Below are 24,039 nucleotides of genomic sequence, written 5' to 3'. Positions count from 1 at the left end.
AAAGAAACAGTAGCTGGGCTGGGCTAGCTGGTTTATAACTCTACATAGGCAAAATTGCCAGGACGTGGCTTTTTTTTTTTCACTTGAAACATCAGAAAGAGTTGGATAAATAAATATGATAAATTAGATTTCTATCAGTTTTTAAACATAACACCCCCTCTTTTGGTTTTGATGTGAGTGATAAATTAGGCCTTTTAATCAAATGGAATAATATATTTCTGTCTTCTGGAATGAATTTTATTTGGGGGATGATTCACAGAAGGATGATCAACTACCATGTAATTACAAGCGGCACTATAGCAACAAGATTATTATGTCAACACAGTGGATTCTTAAAAGTTAAGAGCAAGAAAAACAATTTCAAAAACATATTCAGCATTTTTGAGCACTCTTTTTTTTTTTTTTTTTTTTACATTTTTAATGGCTAAACAGAAAGCAGTCTTGGTTTCAGGTTATTGGTGGGCATTCAAGTTTATCAGACATTTTATGCTTATAACTTCTAAAAGAATGAATGAATTTGGCCCAAATCTAGTCACTACTGAAGTAATCGAGAGATAACTCGAGTGTTATTATCTTGAAACAAAATCCCTGCAGTCTTGAAACAATACATCAGTGGACATATTTATTCACACAGTCATTCATAGTCAAGTTTTTATCTAAAAACTTTCTTTTAAGTCTTTCAATTAAGCTTGGTTTGTGGCTAAAGATTATTGAGAGAAATAGTTTCATAAACTTTTTTTTTTTAGTTTATAAGTAATCTTTACTCCAAGTGGGTATGAGTCTCACAGTATGCCGACTATGGTAGTCCCGTAGTCCGTCGCTCACTCCACATCTGGTTAATAGACACCATGTGTTATCTTAACCATGTGAAGGTCACAGAGCCACTAATTTGTTTGCAGTAAATATTTAAACTGTTGCATGAAAATAATACACACTGGGTAGGAAAGTTGAAAATTAAAGCTAAGCTTAGCACTCAGATTCTGCTGATACCATCATCTGATCAAGTTGTCCAAACAATTAGAACGTGTGTATATAAACTTACACTGTAAAAGAAAAACTGGGGAGGGGAAAAGGCTTTGCAAAGATTTTAGATAAGAATAAGAATTCAGGGCATGGAATTTGGGGGCAGGAGTCATTGAATTTAATATACAGTAATATATACAGGAAGCTCAAAGTGACGGGCAGGACTAGTTGAATGAAAATTTTAACTACGCTTCAGTTGCTAAAAGGAATATTACAAATCTCTGCTGGATGGCAATCTCAAAGGCCAGGCACCAAAGGACATAAACGGTTGTGCTCAAGAAATTTCAGTGCAATTCCTTCTTTTTTCCAATAACTGTTTTGAGGATTTCTATGGCAGAAGTTTACATGCAGTCCATCATGCATTTTGTTTTGTTTGTTTTTTTGCTTAGCAGAGGGACAGAAGAGAATAGATGTGGTATAGCAGGAGAGATTCTCAAGACAGCTCAAGGCCAACTTTGAAAAGAAATTTAAGTGGGGCTTGGGGTTTGTTCACATTTCTCCATCTTATGCCTTATAGTCAAACACTTTAACTGCACAGTTTTGGAATTTGGAAAAAAAGAATGGAAATCATTCGTGCAACCTTCTCATTTTATATATGAGCACTGAGACCCACAGAAGTTGAAGGATTTACCCAAGATTAAAGGATAAACTGATTGTAGAACTAATGAGAAAATAGGTCTTCTAATTGTTGATGTCACCGAACATGTATATTTATATAATATGTATATATATTATATATATATATGTATATATTATACATATATATATATTATATATATAATCAAGAAACTGAAATCAACCATTCAGTGAGTAAATTACCAAAAGCACAAGAAAACTGTTCTCGCCAGGTGTCTCCTCCATTTACTAGTGGAACTCATCCTGGCAACAAAAAAAAAACAAAAAACAACAACAACAACAAAAATCATTTAACTCCTGCTTTCTTTTCCACAATGCTTGCATCCCAGGGAACTACAGGACTGGTGAATCCACCTCACTACATGCAACTACTCAGATGAAAGCTGTATTCTGACTCCAAAGCAGGGGATTAGAAGTAAGAAGCCCGTTCATAAAGCTATAATGTTGTGCACAAAAAATCATTCATTCCATAACTTCAGCTTAAGTACTTGGGATAACACACATTTAAGAAGATGATGTTCTTCCTCTTCATTTATTTTTTTCTTTTGTATGACTTGCCACCTAATGAAGTTTGTGGTAATAAAATCACCTTTACTGCATCTAGTTTAAATGCCTTTGGGAAAGCTTCGTAGGGAAGTTGCATTCTGAAGATTTTCAAATCTGAAGGGAAATGAGCTGTGGTAACACAGGAAGTTCCTAGTATGAACGGACTTCTCATGAAGTAAGTGGACTTTATAACAATTAAGCACTGGGATCAGTGGAAAGTTACTCTGGTCATCATCCCTGCAAAATTAGTGGACCTCTTAATACAGACGAACAGAAGCTACCACAAGCCAGTTATCTCTCCCAAGGAAAGGGATTTATGATAAGAATTTTATACTCTGCTCAGGGAGGAAGAAGATAAGGGTCTTTGCCTTGAAAGAGTGGAAGAGACTGTCTATATCACTTCCTGTCCTCTTCTGGACATCCTTAGAATGTACATACATTTAGAGTTATCCTACAGAGGCTAGATTAAGAAAACAGACATTATTTATATCAATCCAAGTCTCAGATATTAGTAGAATTTACCAATTTTTATTTGCAGTGGTGTTTATAAAGAGTCCAAGCAATATTTGGATAACTAGAGGCAGAGAAGAACAAAATATGTAAGTTGTTGCTGACTCTAGATAAAGTAAAAGGACCACTGTTTAAAATCATTAGTAATGAGGAGAGCTGAAAACCAGTGAACCAACATAAAAAGCCGTTTCCCAATCTCTTTGGTGAACTGGCATAAACACAAATTACAAGCAAATATAATTTTATAAATACTAATGTTTTCCCAGTTATTTTCACCACACGATTTCTAGAGAATTACGACATTGAGGGACAGGAAATTTTCTCTTCTTACAGCAAGTTCAACTGTATACACTAAAAGGAGTAAAGAGGAAGAAGTATTGTTGGGACTTTTTTGATCCAACATAGTAAGAAAGTTACTGTTTGTTAAAATATTAAAATCATTAAGATGCAGGTTGACCTGGCTGCCTTTGGTACTGTTCATTAAGATGCTTTCAGCCTCTGTAATACACCGAAAAGTTTTAAATGTAATTTTTCATAACCTAATGCTACTCTAAGGTATCATATGTTTTTATATTAAAGACCACCTTAAACATTTCCAAGGGTGGGGCTACCTCAGCTGGTGTTTCCACTTGCCGACTCCCAAGAAGGTCCTGACAGAATAGCATGCGTGAAACTAGCCTTCTTTTCTAGTCACATGGAATCATGAGCTGTTAGTCACTTAGCACAAATTACTATGACATGACTCTTGGAGATCCAAGACTGCTCCCCAGCTTTATTTGGGCTGCTGTCCAGAGCAAACAACCCCATCGTTAAGAGGCTCTGAAATATTATGTGGTCTGGCCAGTGTTTGTGAAACTCTCCACCTCGAAGCCTCATTTCAGCAGATAACCAGCACGGCCATGTTAAGCACAGCCAACTTCAATGATCGGAAAATAACCCCATAAAACCCACCGCAAAGTCCACACTGCACTAAGCTTCAAAAAATGAGGAAGCTCGCCTGAGAAGATGCGGAGGATATGGCCCTGCATCTTGGGTCTTGGTGTTTGCTGTGGCGTGCTAAGAAGTTCAATGACACCAAGAAGCAGAAAGAAAAAGAAACACAGTGAGTGGTGATGGGAAGCAAATCAGAGACAAGGATCGTCTTTGGACCCAAGTGGAAAATCAGGCTGAGACAGGTAAAAACAAACAAACAAACAAACAAACAAACAAAAAAACCAACGTCCCAAGGGCAAACAGTACTCACGGATGCAGCAGAGAATGCAGGAAAAGATGCCAGCTGATTTAAATGCTACAATCTCAGTGTCAGTTATATGTCACAAAGAACAACTCTCTTTTGTTACAAAGAATGACTCCAGAACTATTTTTTTTGCATTATAAATTAGTGAAGGATTCTAACAAGGAATTGTCTGAATAGCATAAAATAATATATACTATCAGCATGCATATTTCTATTTTAAAAGTATCTAATGACCAGAACTTATGCAAATTTATGCTGTGTTAAGTAGGAAGTCATAGGTAAGTGGAACTTCATTGAAAAAAACACCGAAAAACAAAAAAACAACTGGCGCATTCCTGTTTACTACTGACCCTCTTCAGTTGTTGTTGTAATTGTTCCCTCATGGACTCAGGACAATTGTCCAGCTGGGTCTTCTGCTCGGAGTAAAGCTCCTGAAGCCTCTCTAGTTTTTCCCTTTCAGCATCAAGCTTTACCTTCTCCTGAAGTTCAGAAATCAGAAAATAGAAGAATAGAAATTACCTTCACACCCAAAGCAGGCATTAGTGAACATTTCCCAAGGATAACACCAACACACACACACACACACACACACACACACACTCACACAAACATACGTACACGCCCGCACTGTATCCTATGCATGTAGAAACATACCTAGTTAGTGACTAAGATAAGGGGGGTGGAAGTGGAAGTAAAGACAAAGGGGCCCCATTTCTGTATTCTTAAAACACGGTCCACATCACTGGGTACTGACAATGACTGACTGCCTTCCTTCCTTCCTTCCTTGCTTCCTGCCACCATGTTTAAAGTGGAAGAAGCTGGTCAACGGTCAACAAAGGACAAAAGAAATGCCAACCAAATTTATAAGATAGCCTTACAAAGAGTCTGTTGGCAGAGACCAAGGCAAAGGAAAGCGGCATTTACCTCAAGTATAGTCGTGGTCCAATTTGCTCATGGCATTTGTTAAGCAAGCTTTGCAAATTACTGTAATTTTATTTTCAGACCAGAAGCATGCCAGGTACACTAGTCGACACCCTGGTCACCTGAAATAGGTCTAGCTATCTGGCAAACTTCAAAGCTTAAGCAATTAGAAAATCTGATTCTAAGGCTGAGAGAGCAGGGAAGGAGGCAAGCCTGACAAAGCAGCGAAGGGAGGCATATCACGCAGTTTGGATACACCGACACATGACATTTACTGTGGAGATGAAGACTTCTCTACATTCACGGATATAAAAAACACTTGAAACATGGACTGTGGAAAAAAGGAGAGAACACCCAGGTGTCAGAAAATAGAAGAGAAACGTGGAGATAACACTAAATCCTTCCCCAGTCACACAGTCCAGAGGGATGCTGGACATTCTCTGGGGTCCACCAGGCAAATCCTGTAATAGTGATTACATGGCCTTCCATGTCACCTTTTAAATTGAGAAAAAATACTCCAACCCGTTTAGTGCCTGTCTTCCCAACCTGGGTGCCCTTTATGATGTTCTAAAGCCTTGAAGCAAATTTTAGACCTGATTCTCCCCTGTTGTAAGTCTGTCAGCCTACACAGAAGCTCTTCGTGAGGGATGCCTGGGTGGCTCAGCTGGTTAAGTGTCTGCCTTTGGCTCAGGTCATGATCCCAGGGACTTGGGGTCAGGCTCCCTGCCCAATAGGGAGTCTGCTACTTCTTCTCCCTTTCCTACTCTCCCTGTTCATTCTCTCTCTTAAATGAATAAATAAAATCATTTAAAAAAAAAAAAAGCACTTCATGAAGCACTACCATGATATGGCCCTCATTAAGCACAGGGACCACCCCCTTATTCTCCTTGTCTCATTCACCCTAACTGCAGACAGCAATAAAACTGGCTTCTAAGCTTGATCAGAGAAGGATTTTTTTTTTTTTTAAGGATGCAGCTCTCAGTCCCATAAAATTATACTTACTATAATTTCTTCATCCAAATGGCCATGATTTCCCGTGTAAACATATCTTTAGATTCTTTATAAAAGAGGCTATGGTTTAAATGGAAAACTATAGGACATAAATAGCTATACCAGTTCACTTAGGTGTCCATTTTTGGCAGAAAATTTCTAGATGTCAAGGGCCGTTTAGAAATGCATATTCAGTTTTTGTTTGTTTTATTTTGTTTTAAATATTTTATTTATTTATTTGACAAAGAAAGAGAGACAGCGAGAGAGGAACATAAACAGGGGAGAGTGGGAGCGGGGGGGGGGGGGGTGGGAGAAGGAGAAGCAGGCTTCCAGCTGAGCAGGGAGCCCAGTGAGGGACTCGATCCCAGGACCCTGGGATGATGACCCGAGCTGAAGGCAGACGCTTAACAACTGAGCCACCAGGCATCCCACGTATTTAGATTTGGAAGTGCAGTTTTTTACCCTCAAAATGATTAAATACGGAAGTGATAAAACTGAGAGTCCTACTTCATCTATCAGTTTAAAAATGTTTCTGCAGGGGCCCCTGGGTGGCTCAGATGGGTTAAGTGTCTGCCTTCAGCTCTGGTCTTCATCTGCAGGTCCTGGGATCAAGTCCCTATCCCCTGAGTCCTCGGGCTGCCTGCTCTCTGGGGAGTCTGCTTGCTTTTCCTTCTGCCTCTCCCCTCTGCTCGCGCCTTCTCTCCCTCTCTCTCAGATGAATAAATAAAATCTCTAAAAAAAATAAAAAATAAAAATAAAATGTTTTTGCAACTGAAACTTTTGCAGACTATTCAGAAAGTTTCCTCCGTCTTTTCTGGCAAGTGTGCACCCTGTGCAACCCCCCAGTGCAGGAGGTGGAGAGGGGCAATGGCTTGGAACATAGAGTGAAGGATCATCACGTGTTCATTCACAGGAAAGCTGAATCTTCAAGGACCAGTCAGATTCAGCCTTTAGTTTCAGAATGAATCATTTTTTTCCCTTTAATACAGCCAGCAATACAGAACACCAGTCGTCCTTTGGATAAAAAAAGGTGTTATTTCTTCTATGCATGGATCAAAGATTGCCCTATTTACACAGCAAAAGAATTTTATCCAAAAAGAGTTCTATTTGTAGATACTGTATCACTGGATTTTGCACCAATTCTAGTTCTAAGAAGAAAGTTAAAAAAGAGAAACAAAGAAAGCAAAAAAGCAAGAAAGAAAACTATCCAATCCCCTTAAATACCAAATGTGCAAAATTGTAAAATTTAAAGTTACATTTGACAGAGCACATTGATACGATATTTGATTATATGGAAAGGCACTGGCCTGAAACACGGATCTCAAATCTGAAGAAATAGCCAAACTAGGCCTCTGAGCTCCCCATTTTGTATTACTACTAATAAGCACAGATAACGAAGAAAAAGTACCTTATGTTTACATAGAGCCTTCCTTCTGAGGTGCTCAAAATGTTTTGCAATTCCGTACAAGGGGGCCGTGAGAAGACTAATGCAAGAGGGCACCATCAGAACCTTCTGCTTCTCTGTTTACGGGTAATGCTATGATCAAGACTTGGGTCTCAGAACAAAAGCTTAGTGGGGCCAAAGTGAGGGCAAAGGAAGTAAAGGGCAAGGATGAAAGGACCAGTAGCAGGTGGGCCTGGCCATCAATCATGGAGGACGAGAGACGTGATATCACGCCCATGCCAGCCAGTTGGCCAACTCAAGCCAGAAAGAAATTAATATTCCTACTTTCTATTTATTGCCCAGAAAGTTTTCAAAGGAAAATTAGCTCAGGCAACCAGTTAATTAGACCTGAAAATATCACCTTCTACGGTGAAGACAAGTATATGGACAAATTAGATAGCATTTCAGGGTTTGGGAATTCTCTCTTTGACATGCAAAATATGAAAACTGGCTGTTACTTCCTTTCCCCAGATTTAAACTGGTACACTTGCCTATTACGATTCTTACAGGCTCGACAATTTCTAAATTCTAAAAAAGAATTCTAAATTCTAAAAAACAATTTCTAAAGGCCAAGTTGGCAGAGAGCTTTACTTTTTTTTTTTTTTTTTTTTTAGGATTCACGAATCTGTTTTCAAGAAACAAGTATATTTAAGTGAGTTGTAATGAATTTTAAATTAGATAAAATTTAAATTAAATTTTCAATAAATTTATTAAATTTTAATGAGCAAATTTAATAAATTTGTATTCAGTTGAACAGATTTAAGTTTACTGAAAAAAATCAGATGACAAGGAATTGGAACACTCCAGGAAAACCCAGATGCACAAGGGGGCATTTGTAAAACCAGGCACAGAATGTGACTTCACCGGACATGTGGCTGTGTCTGTTCGCGCTGCTCTTGCACGGATTTGTCATTATGTACCCACAAAAGCCATGTGGGTCACAAATTCATTGCCAGATTCTGCCCTTTCTTTATGTTTAAGACTGATGTTCCTAAAGCGTATGTATGACCAACAGTCATTATTCACAGCAAAGTAAAGCAGAAGTCAGTATATAAAATCGGACCTATATTCACTTGAGTTGTTTATTCACTCACTCAGGGACTATACGTAGAGAAAAGAGGGAGCCTGGATTGCCTAGGTTGCTCAGTTGGTTAAGTGTCTGCCTTTACCTCAAGTCATGATCCCAGGGCCCTGGGATTGAGCCCCACATCGAGGTCCCTGCTTAGTGGGAGGCTGCTTCTCCCTCTCCCTCTGCTGCACTTTCTCTATCAAATAAATAAAAAATAAAATCTTAAAAAAAAAAAAAAAACAAGAAAGAAAGAGAGAAAGGAAGAAAAGAGAGCGCCTGATCACTGTCCTCATGAAGTATGGTCCAGTTAGCTCTGTGGTTCTTAGTCTGGACTGCACATTAGACAAATCTGGGTGAACTTTAAAATATACTATTTTCCAAGTCTCCATGCAGTCAGACATTCAGGAGCAAAATAGGGTATGAGCATTTTAAAAAAATCCCTCCATGCTCTCTCCTATACAGCCAGGTTGGGAACCCCCGAATGAGCTACACAGAATGATGTGGAGAGGCAAAGGCAATTAACAACAATTCGATTTTTTAAATGAAGACACGGGACATTAATATACAAGGCACCAAAGAGTGCTCTTCAAATATTTGGCTTATTGCCTTTACTTCACAGTACAAAAGGCCCTTTTGCAAGTGACACTCCAATTGCACAAATTTTTACATTCAGATTAGATGCCTCAAGTAAACCAAACAAAAACTGTACCATGAGATTCCAATACCCAATGCACGTTCAGAGAGGAAGGATGCATTTCAAGCTCAGATGCAAAATGACTGTCTTCTAGTGAGACAGATGATCAGGAGTGTGGGTGAGTTTACCTTAACTAACTTGAACTTGTACAGAAGAATTACCAATAATCTTTAATGAACTTAATGATTTAATGAACTTTAATGAACTCTCATCATGGGACTACTTTGCTGGCAATGTGGTTAGAAGACAGTAGCAAGTTTCTCTCTTTTGAATTGTATTCTTCTTTTTCTTTTTTTTTTTTTTTAAAGATTTTATTTATTTGTCAGAGAGAGAGAGAGAGAGAGAGACAGCGCTGGCGAGCACAGGCAGAGAGAGCGGCAGGCAGAGGCAGAGGAAAAAGCAGGCTTCCCGCCAAGCTAGGAGCCCGATGTGGGACTCGATCCCAGGACACTGGGACCATGAACTGAGCCGAAGGCAGCTGCTTAACCGACTGAGCCACCCAGGCGTCCCTTGAATTGTATTCTTGAAAGAAGGAATTGAAATTTAACTTGTTGGCTCTATTTGAATTTCAATATTACACAGAAAATTCCTGAAACCCAGTGAAGACATAATTTTACCACATCTAAGTAATATTTGGTAAGCAGATGGTTCAAGATTACTCTGAAAAGATGCTTACTTTATTAGCTTGTGAGGCTGCCAGATAAAACAGAGGACACTCCATTAACTTAGAATTTCAGATGAATGACAAATTATTTTTTAATATAAGTATGTCCCAAATAATGCTTAGGGCATAATTACACCAAACTTTATTCTCTGTTTATCTGAAATTCAAATGTACCTGAGCATCCTATATAAATATTTTATTATATATAAATATGAATATATATATAGGATGGGATGTATACAGGTTATTTATTTACTTATTTATTTGTTAAATCTGCCAACTCAGTTAGCTTAATAAAGATTTTCTTAAAACTTAAGGTCCATCTTTGTAATTCCCAAACATTTAGCACACAACCCAGCACATGCTAAGTACATGGGTGTGTTTTGTCAAACACTGGGTCAGGTTTGGAGTTGATGCAGTGATGTGTTTAAATTCATTTAGTACCTAAGCCAGCATTTCTAAGCGCAGTTGATCCAAAGTCCTTTCTATATACCCTGAGATTACTCTTCCTTCTAGTTCCTAAACCCTGTGGTTTGGGAGGTAGGCATCCTCATGGGTTCAGAGATTAGGCTATTGTTTTAGGTCCAAAATCACTTATCTGAAATTCTTAAGGCCAGATGTGTTCCAGATTTCAGAACATTCTCAATTTTATAGAAGTAATGCAGTTCATATAGCATATATTAAAAGGCATTTCCAGTAAGGTCTGGACCAGTACCTATAATCAAACACATTTCTATTTCTGCAACTACTTATGAATATTTATAAAGGTATGAATATCAGTCAAAGTCAGGTTTTGTAACCAACTAAATTTTGGTGCCAATCTTACAAAATGATTCCCCCCTCCCACCAAAAAAACTTTTCAGATTTTAGAACTGCAGAGAAAAGAATATGGACCTGTGTCAATGGATGCTGGAAAGCTGAGAACTCATTCTCTACATGCCTCTATAGAGGCACATCCTTATACTTCTTTCTGCAGATTTCTTTTCCTTTAACTTTGACATTTCAATTACACAATTGATGGATTAATTTAGTGTGAAAAAAACTGGACAATCAGAACACTAGGGATTTCTATAATCAAAAAACCACCAGAAAAAAGAACCTTAATCTGTAATCCTGTTGACTGAGTCCCCAAATCCCAAGATACTCTTCCACTTCCTCCAGCTAACTTTGAAATGTAAGAAAGAGGCACGGGAAGGGCTGGGTCCCTTCTGAACACCGCCTGTGACTTGGCAAATGTTCTGCACTCCAGAAGCATTAACACTCTGCTAAGGAATTCTGGGCCAGGCTCTCTGTCTTCCCCTGGCTCTGAACGATGGGTGGAGAGGAAGTAACAGGTACCTTGGCAAGATAATAATGTGGGAATTAAATGTAACCATTTTAGATACAATGATACATGCTTCGAGTAGGAGAACTAGTCAAATAACTTAAGATTTCTCTGTGGCAGGAGTTATATGGCATGGAGTGATTTAAGCTTCAATTCACACCTTTAAGCCTGTTTAGTTACAAACAAGGCCAGGACGGCAACAAGATACCATAATCTGTCTGTGTGAGGACAGATCCTAAAACAAAGAGTGGCTGAGCTTTATGATGAGCGTCTGGGTAACGGAAAGTCTCTGAGACTATATTTTCTGTTGTCTGTATTTTAGACTGTTTATATTTTAGATGTGTAACGTATAATAAATAAGTCATCTATAACATTCAGGTTCCCCTCTGTATCTGAAAGTGGAGCGCTCCTATGAAACCCTTCCTAAACTGAAATGGTATAAAGCAAAGAAGCAATTACCAGTAATTTACATGGAAAAAATGTTAAGCTTTCCCAGACCCCCAAAATAACTTCTCTTCGGCTTTTCTGATACCTTAGGACACATCTTGCTCTTCTAACAGATACACCAAGTAAATGCAGATAAAGCACAGATGTCCACAGACACAGTTGGAAGCTGCGACTGCTGATGCGGAGATGCTGCTGTAGTTCCCAGGCAGGGGGCTAGGTGGCGCCACTCTGGCTGCTGGGGGTGTGACGGCGCACTCCCGGCAGCACAGGCGCTGAAGGCTTTACACACGCTGAACGCTAGGGTCACGTCTCACCGCCATTTTGCTTAAAAGCGGAAATCCTCTTCGGATTTCTCTCAGCGAAAACAGGTGCTAACGGAGGTCTTTGGTAAGTGTGAAGCGTTGTAACGTGAACTTTCAAAAAGTGAGTTACACCTGTAATTAATTTATTACCAACTAGCTAAAACAGAATGACAACCCCCAAATCACTTAAGAGAAATAATACCAAGGACCGGCCTCGAGTGCCAAGGGAAGGATGTCGATCTTTTCACACCAGTATTTGAAATCTGGGGTGTCAGTAAGCCTTCCTCCTGCGGCTCCAGGCCTTGTCTCCAAAACAGTAGGGCCAGGCTTACAGGACGTGCTACCGACATCTGAGGCGGAGCTTGCCCGGCAGGGATATCTTTCCAGGTTTTGGTTTTCTCATTCCAGTTTCCAACAGCAGCAACAGGTGTGTGGAAAAGGAAACGAGATCCCAAAGGGCAGAGGCCACTTCCTCCTTCTGTCTTGCACTCCCGCTGGGCTGGCCGCGTGACGGTGAGCCTACTGGCATGTGCATTGAAGCACACCATCCCAGATGGCCTGAGCTTGGCAGCGCGGAGCTCTAGCGCAGGTGTCTGGCTCCGTGTTTCTGCTAAGGGCTTGCTGTTAGCAGGAGCTCTAAGGACAGTATTGCCGAAGCATGCTGGGTGGTATGCTAGCCGGTGCTATGAGCCGGTAAACAGTGGAGAGCACTGCCTGTCTCTATTTCACATGCCAGAGTGGGAAATCCATACCTAAGAAGCCCCAAACACATGTAAAGTATGGAACGGGATTTGTACGGGGACTCAAAGAACAACAGGGTGAACATAATCAAGACTGGAAGGGTCTGAAAGGGCTTTTCTGGAGAGCTAACAATGAACCTAAGCCCGGAAAGATAGACCGGACAAGATATGGAATATGGGAAAGGAATTCCAGGCATGGGAAATAGGTCTGCAAGGAAACAGACTTGGCAGGAGGTGGGGGGTGAGGGAGAAGGATGGCTCTTTAACAAATAGAAAGAAGGTCAGCATGTGCATGGTGTGAAGGAGGGGGGAGTGATGAAGGCCCACCAAACAAGTATATAAAATTTATATAAAATACGGTGGAACACAAATCAGAGTGATAGGATCTACTTTATATATTTTTAAAAATCTCTTTGGCTGCTGTGAAGAGAATGAACTAAAGGGAGGCAAGTGGAAATGGACGGAAAGAAGAGATTCTGATGGTTTAGAAGAGAATGCTGTTAGTGGAGATGCAGAGAAGCTGAAATCATTGAGAACTCTTACTGTGAGGGTGATGGAGAAAGAAGTGTCAGGACTGACTTCCGGGTTACCATTTGGACACAGAGGTGGCTGGGGAGGCTATCTCCTGGCCTGGGAAAACTGGAGGAAGAACAGGATTGGTGGGGAGGTGTGTAGAAGACAAGGGGAAGGAGAAGATCAAGAGTTCATTAGGCGCATTGAGTCAGCAATAGGTGTGAACTGTCTAAGTGTGGACATCAGGTAGGCTACAGGATCTGAATCAGACTTTCAGGAAAGTGTTGTAGGCTAAGACATGCACTCGACTGTCACCAGCATTTACAGGTCATGGGGCACCACAGCTATAAGAGAACAAGAGAATACAAGAGAAGAGGGTCAGCTTGGAGACAAACACTCTAACAACCAGTTTTATAGAGCCAGAGAAATAAGAAAAGGGAACTCAAGTTGGAAAAACCAGAGAGAATGAGTAAGAGAAAGACAAGGAAAACCAGAAGAGGAGACACCAAGAGGCCAAGGAGCAGGGTGAGGAGGGGCAAGTACAAAGAAATAGGGTTGTCCTCTGTCTTGAATGCTGCTCAGGACATCTGATCACAAGGGGACTAAAAAACTTGCAGTGGGTTGGGCAGCATGGAGGTCTTTTATCATCTTACCAGGGACAAATCTGATGGAGAAGTGGGGGCCTAAACCAACTGGAGTTGGGTGGTGGTTAATTAGAACTGAGGAAGAGGGCCCACAGTATAGGAAGAACAGTTTGAAAAGCACGGTTCTGATGAAGAGAAATGACATAAGGCAATAGCTGGAAGGTAGTTTGTTTTTTAATAATAAGAAAATGTAAAAATAATGTTGGCATGTTGGCAGTCAAAGTTCAGTAAAGAGAGGAAGGCTAAGGAAGTGGGGTACAGAAGAGCTGACCTGGAGACGGCGGGATAGAATGACACCCAGAGCACATCCCAAGCCACTTATCTTTGAGGGGGGGAGAGAACCCTCCTTAGTGGGGAAGGGATGGGACCGATTGGATTTCTCAGGGAAGTAGCTGGTAAGGTCATCTTGGTGGGAGGAAAATGGACCAGAGGTTTCAACAGAGTGAAAGTGTGAAACAGCCGTGTCATAAGACAGTACAAATTTATTCGAAAATGCCACCAAGTGGTATTGAATCTCTGAGTTTGGTGGTCAAAAATACGTGTAACATCATAACCAGAATACAACATCATAACCAAAAATACTATAACCAGTCTGTTTCTACTTCCCTTGTTCTTCTCTGGAATCTCTCACTCAAAGCCAGTTTCTGCCATTTTTCACACCCTGTGATGACAGACAATAATCCCCCTAAGACCAATGTATACCCTAACAGCTGCATGAGTCGGTCCTTTACTTCAAGCCCCCTGCGTCCCTTCTCCTATGCAGAGCCTCTGTCAAGCTTACCAGAACAATAATAGGAAGGATGGAGGTGGCTTCCTTTCTTGTTTCTATCCATGTCCCTGGAGATCCACCTCTCCTTTAGAGCTACAGAATATAACATGACTTTCCCTGGGAGGTGGGATTAAGCATTGAAACCACTTGCTTCGCTTTTGTGTCTCATGTTAATGACGGAGACAAATAGAATTTTCAGGCCATGCCATGTGTGGGCTACACAAAGATTAATAACTACATGGATAAGGAAGGCAGAAAGTCTCATAGAGAACATGATACCCATTCTTCTGTCCCACAAGTTTACCAGTAGGACATAAAAATAAATACTAATAAGCACCCCAAACAAAGACATCTCACGGTTCCCACAGTTTCTTGCTGTTACCAGTGCAGAATCTTGGAAAACCAGAAGCGTCCTTTACTGCAGATCTAGACAATCAATCCTTTGACTTGGTTTTGGGCTTTTAAAGAAAATATACCAACTACCCAAATGGATTCTTTACTATTTCAAAGTCTGGAGCTAGAAGAATATATATAAAACTTAATGTGAAAAAGCTGGGTAGTTAATCTCAACAAGCAGGCAAGCAAGAAATTGATGTGTAGCTGTTAGTCTGACATCAATTTCTGACAATATCACTTTGAGCTCATTCTCTGGCACCAAGATCAAATGCCCTTATTTATAGGTCTCAAACAAAGAAGAGCCTAAAAAGGAAGCTGCATTCAGCAAAAACCCTTTCCACATATTACCTACCAGAACTTACTCAAACTGATTTTTTCCCCTTTTTCTCAACTTAGTGGAGAAGATAGTGAGCAAGGAAGAAATATGTTCAAGTTCGTTTGCGTTTTCCCTCCGAAACTGGAATTTCATTTTTTTAGGGTTCGTTTAGCTGTAACTAACTCAAAATGGGAGAGAAAAGTAAAATATTTCCCAGAGGAAATAAACAAATAAACAGATAAAAACCCAACTACAACCCTGAATTCTAAAAGCTGCGAGTAATTTTTCCCACTTGCCCTAATAGGTATCAGCTAATATTCAGGTTGTGGCCTGAAATGTATGAGTGAGACCTTTTCCAAGGTAAGTGTCAACCGTGTTTCATGGATATTTTCCACCTGACAGTGTGTGAGGATTGCCTGACAACTCCAGTGCATTTGCCAAAGAGCAGTGCCCTTGCACTGAAGACAATGGTAAGTCAGGACAGGGGCAATGAATGGTTCCCATTCAAATTCTTAATAAATAGAGAAATGAAAAAGAAAAAAGGCAACAGCAGGTGAATGTGCTTAAGTCATCCCCACGGGATACAAGTAATTAAGAATAAACTTCTTATGCTAAAATAAATCTTTAAAAAACACAGCACAATCAGAAGAGCAGAAAGCCTGTTGGAAAAAAGCGATTCACTCATCTCAAGTAGGTTAAGCTGTCAGGAATATCAACTTGAAAGTTCTATGGGTTCTAGTCCCTTAGCATCCACGGCTCAATCCCTGACAGTTCTTTGTGAAGAACTTACCTCATCTTAAGACTTTCCTCTAGTACCACTGTCTCCAGGAACATGACACACAAATCCCAAACCATGGGAATTCATACAACATTTAAATTTAACCAAATGGAACCACCATATTGCCCCTAAAAATTGCATTCAAATATACTTTTCTCTTACCTTAGTCTTTTCACCAACAATGTTCTTTTCCAGTTCTGCTATTTTCCGATTTAGATGATCCAAAATTTCCTTCTCTTTCATAAGTTCAGTTGTTTCGGATTTCTGTTCTCCATCCAAAAGAGCACATTCCATATCCAACTGAGGACATAAAACAAAGCTCAGAGGTGTTTCACCTTCGGAGAGATTCTCAATTGCCCATTTTAGAGGTGCATTTTTAACAGCCACAAATTTCAAAAAGTACTATGCTATCAGCCAGACTGCAGGCTCTAGAGAACACTCCAGGGAGTTTAGGTGAGCCTCAGAATTCCTATATAAGGAAGCTGGACAGTCTGCAATATATTTACTAAGAAATCCACCTATTATTTAATTTTTCTACTATAACTCCCTTTCTGCTAACTTCTCAATAATATTTTGCCTATTTGCTCACATTCAGACTCAAGCACAAACCACCTTGGGAGCAGCTGTGTCTGTCTTTGTCCACAGAGCTTGGGAAGTGAAAATTACACCCAGCCCAGCATGCAAGCGATGCATTCCTAGCAATGACAGCAGGAGGGACGTCCAGGGTCTGTGGATAAAATGACAGGTGAGCAGTCCCCTTCACATCATCTGTGAGTATATACATGGTAGGCAGAATCAACATGCTCCATCTCACTCCATGGAGTTAGTATGAAAATGGCCCCTTTCTCTCATTATATAATAGACTATGTGTCTGTCTCCTCTCTGGTTTGCAAACCTCTAGAAAGCTGGGTCTATGTTTTCTTCATATATAAAACCCCCTATATTCTGACATGATGTCCAGCTCATAGTAAGCATACTCAGGAAATGTTTGTTGGATTTGAACATGGACACCTAAATATATGGGACCTCAACTGACAGATCTGTAGCAAATCAGAGAGCATACACTAGTTAAGACAAAACTGGCTATGCCCAAAGTACATCCAAAAAGTCTCATCTGGGGTGGCTGGGTGGCTCAGTTATTAAGCATTTGCCTTCGGCTCAGGTCATGATCCCAGGGTCCTGGCATCGAGCCCCACATCAGGTTCCCTCCCCCATGGGAAGCCTGATCTCCCTCTCCCATTCCCCCTGCTCATGTTCCTTCCCTCGCTCTATCTCTGTCAAATAAATAAATGAAATCTTTAAAAAACAAAATGTCTCATCGGACTTAAGAAAAAAAAAAAGACAAGGAAAAAACTTTTTTAAAAAAGGTATTTTTACCCTAACATGGACCCACTGAAAGAAAATACTAACTCATGTTGATTTCTATGTATTCTGCTTCCAAAGCTCTGCCTTACGAGGCAGTAATATTTTTAAGCTAAAGGAAAGTGAGAAGAAAGAGAGGCGTAAAACACCAACTCCTATTTTATACCTCTCTGGAAGATTCGTCCATCTGGTCATTGATATCTTTGATTTTTTGTTCAAGTTCCTCGAGGTTATTCAGAACTGCTATCCGGGTCTCTTCCATTGCTGCCAACTCCTGAATCCTTTGTTCATCATTTATAACCTCAGGGGTCTGCAATTAATCAACACAGAAAAGGGCTATTCACACTTCAATTCCAGAATGGCCCAATTTACACACCAGTAGAAAGCCTGGGGTTTCACAGTCTCAGTGCCTCTTTAGATTCTAAAAGCGTCCTTGTGATTGTTCTGTTGCAATTCTGCATTTTCCCACAAATCCTCAGCAGTGAGGGTCTTAAGTTACCTCATACAAACCAAATTAAATTCATCCATTCATATTCTTTTGAAGTTGAAATAACTAAGTTTGTACATATGAGGAAGTTGTGGTCCATAGAGATTGTAGTGACTTCTCTTAAGGTCATAGAGAAAAGTTTGGCACAGCAAAGAACTAGAATCTAGACAAGACTTTTGACATCTTCCTCGGGGATCTCTTGGGCATGATGCTACCTTCACTCCAAGCTCCATATTCTCTCCCATCTCCAAGTAAGCACTGTTCCTACAACAGTTTCCCGAATTTCTAGCCGTATCCTGAGCCCCACCACTAGGGTTATCTGTGAATGGGCATTCATGCTTATTTGTCTCCTTTCCAACACATGGTGGAAAAGCAAGGGCACGATACACTTGGCCCCTCTCGCCTCAGTGTTCCTTGAAGTGAATGACCAGGATAATATAGGCCTTATTACTTTGGTGATTCCCCAAATCACTGAAAACTATACACTTAATATGACATTAATTCATGTTTCACTTCTTGTGTTCACACGTTACTATCTTATCCTACAGCACCTTCTTCCTGTATAATGTTTAAGACACTAACTGGGCCAGTGGGCTTCTCTGACACAAAATATGGCACTGGTCACTTCACAGAAAAAAACTTGAGTTCCTTGGCAAGGAATGAGAAAGTCAGGAAAAAAACTGGGTAAGAGAGGACATACTTATACCCCTGAACAGAGTGATGACAGGTGCCCAGGGAGGAAGGGAGCATTTGGGATCATACACACGCAAACTGGGACTGCCTATTGTTTTAAGAAGAGAGTATAATGAATTGAAAATCGCCTCTTTCAGCCATTTCAGGTAGTTATCCTAGATATCAGCTGATTAGTCTTTCTGTAAGTCCGGGGATGCTGGGGTAGAGGTACATCACTTACTCAATTTTTATCTCTTTTTGAAAAAGAAATAATTTTTCTGCATGAGTAAGTCAGCCATGAAACAATTTCACAATTGGACATTAAACACAGCAGCCTCAATAAGTAAATTATTGAAGATTACTCATTAGTATTCAAGAATATTCATATTAACCAAAGAAATAATTAACATTTGGTATGCCACATGAAATTCATTTGATTTATTAGATGATCTTGAAAATAACTTCAAGAAGAGAGCCAGCATGTGGCCTTCCTTATTCACAGTCTTTATTCTTTACCCTACTTCACTGCCCCTTAAGGAGATCAAACAATTGAGATGTCACAGTATCTCAGGGTGATTAGCAAAGGTACGCAGGCCTTCCAGGCTTTGACATTTAGACTCCTAATTGCCATCTTAAATGCAGTATCTTGCCAATTAATAAAACAACCGCTGACCTTTTTATCACAATGAATCTCATTGTCTTAGTACTCAGGTGGCTGTTTTAGGGTGAGAGGAAGGCCCGTAACAGTGAATGGCATTCCAAAATCACTGACGTGTAATCCTAGCAGGAAAGGCCCAAGAAGGCCAGTATCCTGTTGGGTGAACATTTCATATTGGGTTTCAGCTGCCAGCATGGTTTAAAAATATCTCTCACTGGTGGAAGTCAAGCATTAAGAGCAAACAAAAGCTGAGCAATCTCCACACCCTAAGCTTTCTAAGCAAGTGTCGGGTGAAGAAAGGTGACAGTGGCGATTATAAACGTCTAACTCCAAGTTTCTAAACAACTGACCACAATGGGCACCGTAGATAATAGACCATTTGAAAGACTGTTTATAACCATCAGTGCTATCTAGGAAATGGTCGTTCTTTTTTGTTATTTATAAAGAGTAAAATCTTCAAAAGGCATTCCAAAACTGAATGGTTGGTGATGGAATGGGATGAGCGTACTGTTTACACACATAGGAGCATCCCCAAATACGCCATCTATGAGGTAACCTGATCTCCACAGAGAAAAGGGAGGGACGGTAGAAACGAGACACTTTGTTTCTGCTTTTTCGCCCCCAAATCTCCTTAGAAACTCCTTGCAACCAGAGGAAGGTGCAAGTGTGACGGCGGTCCACTGTAGACAGAATGATTACTCAACAAGAGAAGAGGGAGAAAATTCTCAAAGAACTTTTTTTTTCCCTCAAATAACAATATGAGGTGATGGATGTTAGCTAAACTAAGCGTGGCAATCATTTCACGATATTTGTAAGTCACGTCACAAGGCTGTACACAAAACACACAAGTGCTGTACGTTTGACTTATATCCTAACACTACAGGAAAAAAGAACAGTGAGCTACTCTCAGCTTTCACCTCAGGTGCCAGAAGACAGGTTCACAAAAGCCAATTAAAATGAGTATATTCCGGGGTGCCTGGGTGGCTCAAGTCAGTTAAGCATCTGACTCAGTTTGGGTTCAGGTCATGATCTCAGGATTGTGAGATCGAGCCTGGTCGCAGGCTCCATGCTCAGTGGGGAGTCTGCTTGAGAGTCTCTTTCTCCTTCTTCCTCTCCCTCTGCTCCTCCCCCTTTGCTCTCACTTTTTCTCTCTAAAATAAGTAAATCATAAAATATTAAATTAAATTAAATGTGCATATTTCTAAGGTCATCTGTATCTTTATGTGTTAGCTAAAACTAAGTTCCAGAACAGTAAGTCTCATGTTTCCTAAATATCATCAAAATCTTTGTTTCCTTAAATCAATGGATCTGTCATATTCTTCTCCTCTGCATTTGATCCTTAGATCGATTAATAACAAACACTGTCCTTTGCTAAGTAAACGAGTTAGTGAGCAGATTACTAAGAAGAAAAGCATCCAAAACAAATGCTCATTTAATAAAACACTCTTCTATCTGCTGTCCTGGGATGACCTATATCTGTCTCCGAAAAGTCATACAGGCAAACCTCCGTCCTTGGAACTCATCCCCTCCCTCACTCCCTGCCTAAGCTTCTGCGAGGTAACCAGAGGCGCCTTTGTTATTTCCTGTCTCTAAAGGATGCACAGTCTTACACGTCTGGCCACAACGGAGGTTGCTCTAAGCTTTAGAGGCGTCCTTTTCCACAAAAGCATATTTGGGCAATTAGAAACATCCGCCACGATCTGCCCATTTACACGACAGCAGCTCTCCTGTCCTAGCTCTCTTCAGCAGGAAACCTGTCTTCCTAAAGATGGTCCTTAGAGAGAGACACACAGCTTACTGTTTTACCAAAGTCTTGCAGCTGTCCATGTTGGAAGACATTTAAATGAAAAGAGAGACAAGACTTCAAAGGAAGCCTAAGGGCTGATGTAAACAGCTCAAGCTTTCAAATGGTGGGTCATTTACTTTGCTGAACACAACCAACTTTTGATTCTGCCGCCCATCCTAGTTTCTAAGAGTTGCAACTTTCTGGCAATGGAGACAGATGTCTTATTTGGAAGTACTTTCCACAGAGAATGAGTAAGGTCATTGTGGTCATTAGGAGAAAGAAGGACTGAACATTTCCAAGTCCTGATGCTGATGCTGGGAGAACTCAGAAGGTTAGTCCAGGATGGACTCCTGATGAGGAACACTGAGTAAAAAAGTCAAAACAAACATACACACTCCTCCTGAATAATACTCCAGGTGATAAACTACTTCCGGAAATTTGCACATGATAATGTCTTTCTCTTAATCGGTTTGTGTCATTCTCTTACAACAAAATTTTAACTGATAATTTTTTTTTTTTGTTTTTCATTCTTTGGCTATAATGGCCAAGAATCTCAGAATTGAACTTAATGGTCTGAGTTACTTACTTAATTAATTAATCCTCTTTACTTAAATAAATTCTTGTGATTATAGCATCTGTTTTTTCCTCCTGATTACTATTTTTGGTGTGTTAATTTTATTCCAATAAAGCTTATATCTTCTTGTCACTCTCTTAAATCCTTTCTAGAAAAGAAGTAGAATTTATTTTAATTTCATAGAAAAAAGATTCTCGGAACACTTAGGTAGCTAGTCAGTTAAGCGTCTGACTCTTGATTTTGGCTCAGATAATGACCTTGGAGTCATGAGATCAAGCCCCAGGTTGGTCTCTGCACTGGTCATGGAGCCTGCTTAAGATTCCTCGCTCTCTCTCTCCCTCTGCCCTCTCCTTGCACACTTGCACACACTCTCTGTCTCTCTCTTAAAAAAAAAAAAAAAAGAATCTTAACCTGTGTGAAAAAAGTTACACCAAAAGATTTTCCTCTAATTCCATTTAAGAAATCCTCAAATTTGGAAGACATTTTGAAATCAATATACAACCAGAAGACTAAGGAATAATGACTACATATGAATCTTAAACACTTATACATCTAAAAAATATCATAAGTACACATATTTACTTATGTGTAAGTGTTTAAGACCACTCATGATAAAAGACTAATTTCCTTACAAATAACTCTAATGACTTAGTAAAAACAAGGTAAGAAATTTTTAAAAAATGGGTGAAGAACATGAGTAAGTGGGTCAAAACACAAATTCACAACTAAAAATAAGAAAAGATGTCTAACTTTATGCATAATTAAGGGCAAGCAAATTAGACACCAATTAATTTAGTATATTGAAAAATTCTGAAAATGTGCAGCCTTGGAAAGTGTATGGAGAACAAGGCATGCTCACTGTTGGTGGAAGTGTCACCTGGAAATATGCAGTCTTTCGAGAGTACCATTTGGAAGTACCGATTAAAATGAATAACATAGGGGCGCCTGGGTGGCTCAGTGGGTTAAAGCCTCTGCCTTTGGCTCAGGTCGTGATCCCAGGGTCCTGGGATCGAGCCCTGAGTGGGGCTCTCTGCTCAGCAGGAAGCCTGCTTCCCTTCCTCTTTCTCTGCCTGCCTCTCTGCCTACCTGTGATCTCTGTCTGTCAAATAAATCAATAAAGTCTTAAAAAAATAAAAAATAAATAAAATGAATAACATACAAACTCTTTGACCCAGCCATTCCAATTTTAGTAAGTGAACTTGAAGATACATTTGCACAATATTCACTGCATATCCATTTTATTAGTAAAAAAACTAGAAACAATTTAAGTGGTATTTCCAAACAATAGAATACTAGCCAGCTTTTAAAAAGAATGAGCCAGAGCTGTGTGTACTAAAATGCAAAAATGTGCAAGATATTGAGTGAGGCAAAGAAAAAGGGCAGAACACTGTATGTTTGCATCTGTGCGTCCATGCCTGTGGCTGTAATATGCACAGAAATATGAAGAAGGCAGGTAAGACACTTTGGTGTTTATTTCTCAGGTGTACAACCGGGAGGGGGCAGAGAAAAGAGAAATTTCCTTCTTTGGAGTTTTCTGTATTGCTACAATTCTTACAGTGCACACTTGTTACTTAAGAGTAAACGCCCTAATTTGCTGCACCTCATTTAGCTAATTACCTCTTAAATTGAAGCTTCACTGAAAACATTTTGGGAAACAAGTTCGACAAAGCCTTTCATCTCTGGGCCAAAGCAGAAGCAGAGCCCCGGGCCCTAAATCCTGATCTTTTTGCTCTGTCGCCTTTACCTTGGGTAGGATACTAAGATAAGCAGACTCGCTGGACGTTTTCAGGAAGGCAGGTGTGAGGTCCCTGAGCAGCTCATCATTCCTGATGCTCCTGGGGGAAAGGAAGCCGGCACCGCTCTGCCCAAAGCTCCCGAAGACCGCTGAGTTGGCATCGTGGAGAGAGCCTTTCGGGTGGCACCTGTACCTGGCATCAGGGCTCACCACGGCTTCCTCAAACACGGACTCCTCGTCAGACAGCTGCAGCTTCTCAAGCTCCTTGTTGATCTTCTGCACGTCGGCTACGGTGGTGCCGGTGGACAAGTGACTGTCAGGCTTCGTGTATTCAGCACAGAGACTGAGGATCGTCTCCAGGCGCTGTCTCTCCTAGAACACAGAAGAGGGGACGGTCAGAGAGTTTGTGACAATGCAGACAATCACAAAGGAAAAGATCGAAGAGCCTGGGACCACTGGCGATTTCATCCCACAAGTAAACCCACAGTCAGGGGGCTGGTGATGAGTTTCCGTCATCTTGGATGAATGTGTTTAAGGATCCAGGCGAAACCCCGGGGGGAAAGTGCCTGATTTTCTTCCCAAACTCAATTCGGGCTGTCCCCTCTCCTTAGATGTCCCAGTGTGGATCCTCCCACGTAGCAGCCCCAGGTAAGCTTTTTCTCCTCTGGACACTTCAAAGTTGCTTTTTTTTTAAAATCTTCTTTTTAAAAAATGTTCACTCCCCCTTCCTTCTCTACCACTCTACCTCTTTCAACCCTATCAACTTAACACTTGTGCTTAAAGTTACTTCTCTAGCATCCTA

The 24,039-nt window shown here is 40.4% G+C and overlaps 1 protein-coding gene across 19 annotated transcripts in view; it reads right to left on the bottom strand.

The window, feature by feature from the left end:
• Positions 1–24,039, bottom strand: part of PHLDB2 (pleckstrin homology like domain family B member 2) — a 102,731-nt gene that overhangs the window by 39,296 nt on the left and 39,396 nt on the right. For 16 of the 19 annotated variants that reach the window (XM_032852152.1, XM_032852155.1, XM_032852153.1 and 13 more), the window contains exons 3-6: positions 23,247–23,609; positions 17,492–17,635; positions 16,126–16,263; positions 4,303–4,431 (exon numbers count right to left, since the gene is read on the bottom strand). In XM_032852152.1, coding sequence (XP_032708043.1) covers positions 4,303–4,431; positions 16,126–16,263; positions 17,492–17,635; positions 23,247–23,609 — 774 coding nt within the window. The remainder of the gene's footprint in view (positions 1–4,302; positions 4,432–16,125; positions 16,264–17,491; positions 17,636–23,246; positions 23,610–24,039) is intronic. The other 3 variants (XM_032852159.1, XM_032852166.1, XM_032852170.1) reach the window with 1 other exon arrangement.

Source organism: Lontra canadensis, unplaced genomic scaffold (genome assembly GCF_010015895.1).
Source record: "Lontra canadensis isolate GAN:19392208 unplaced genomic scaffold, GSC_riverotter_1.0 scaffold6, whole genome shotgun sequence".
In the NCBI taxonomy this organism is placed as follows: Eukaryota; Metazoa; Chordata; class Mammalia; order Carnivora; family Mustelidae; genus Lontra; species Lontra canadensis.
This window is presented reverse-complemented; position numbering and strand designations above follow the sequence as displayed.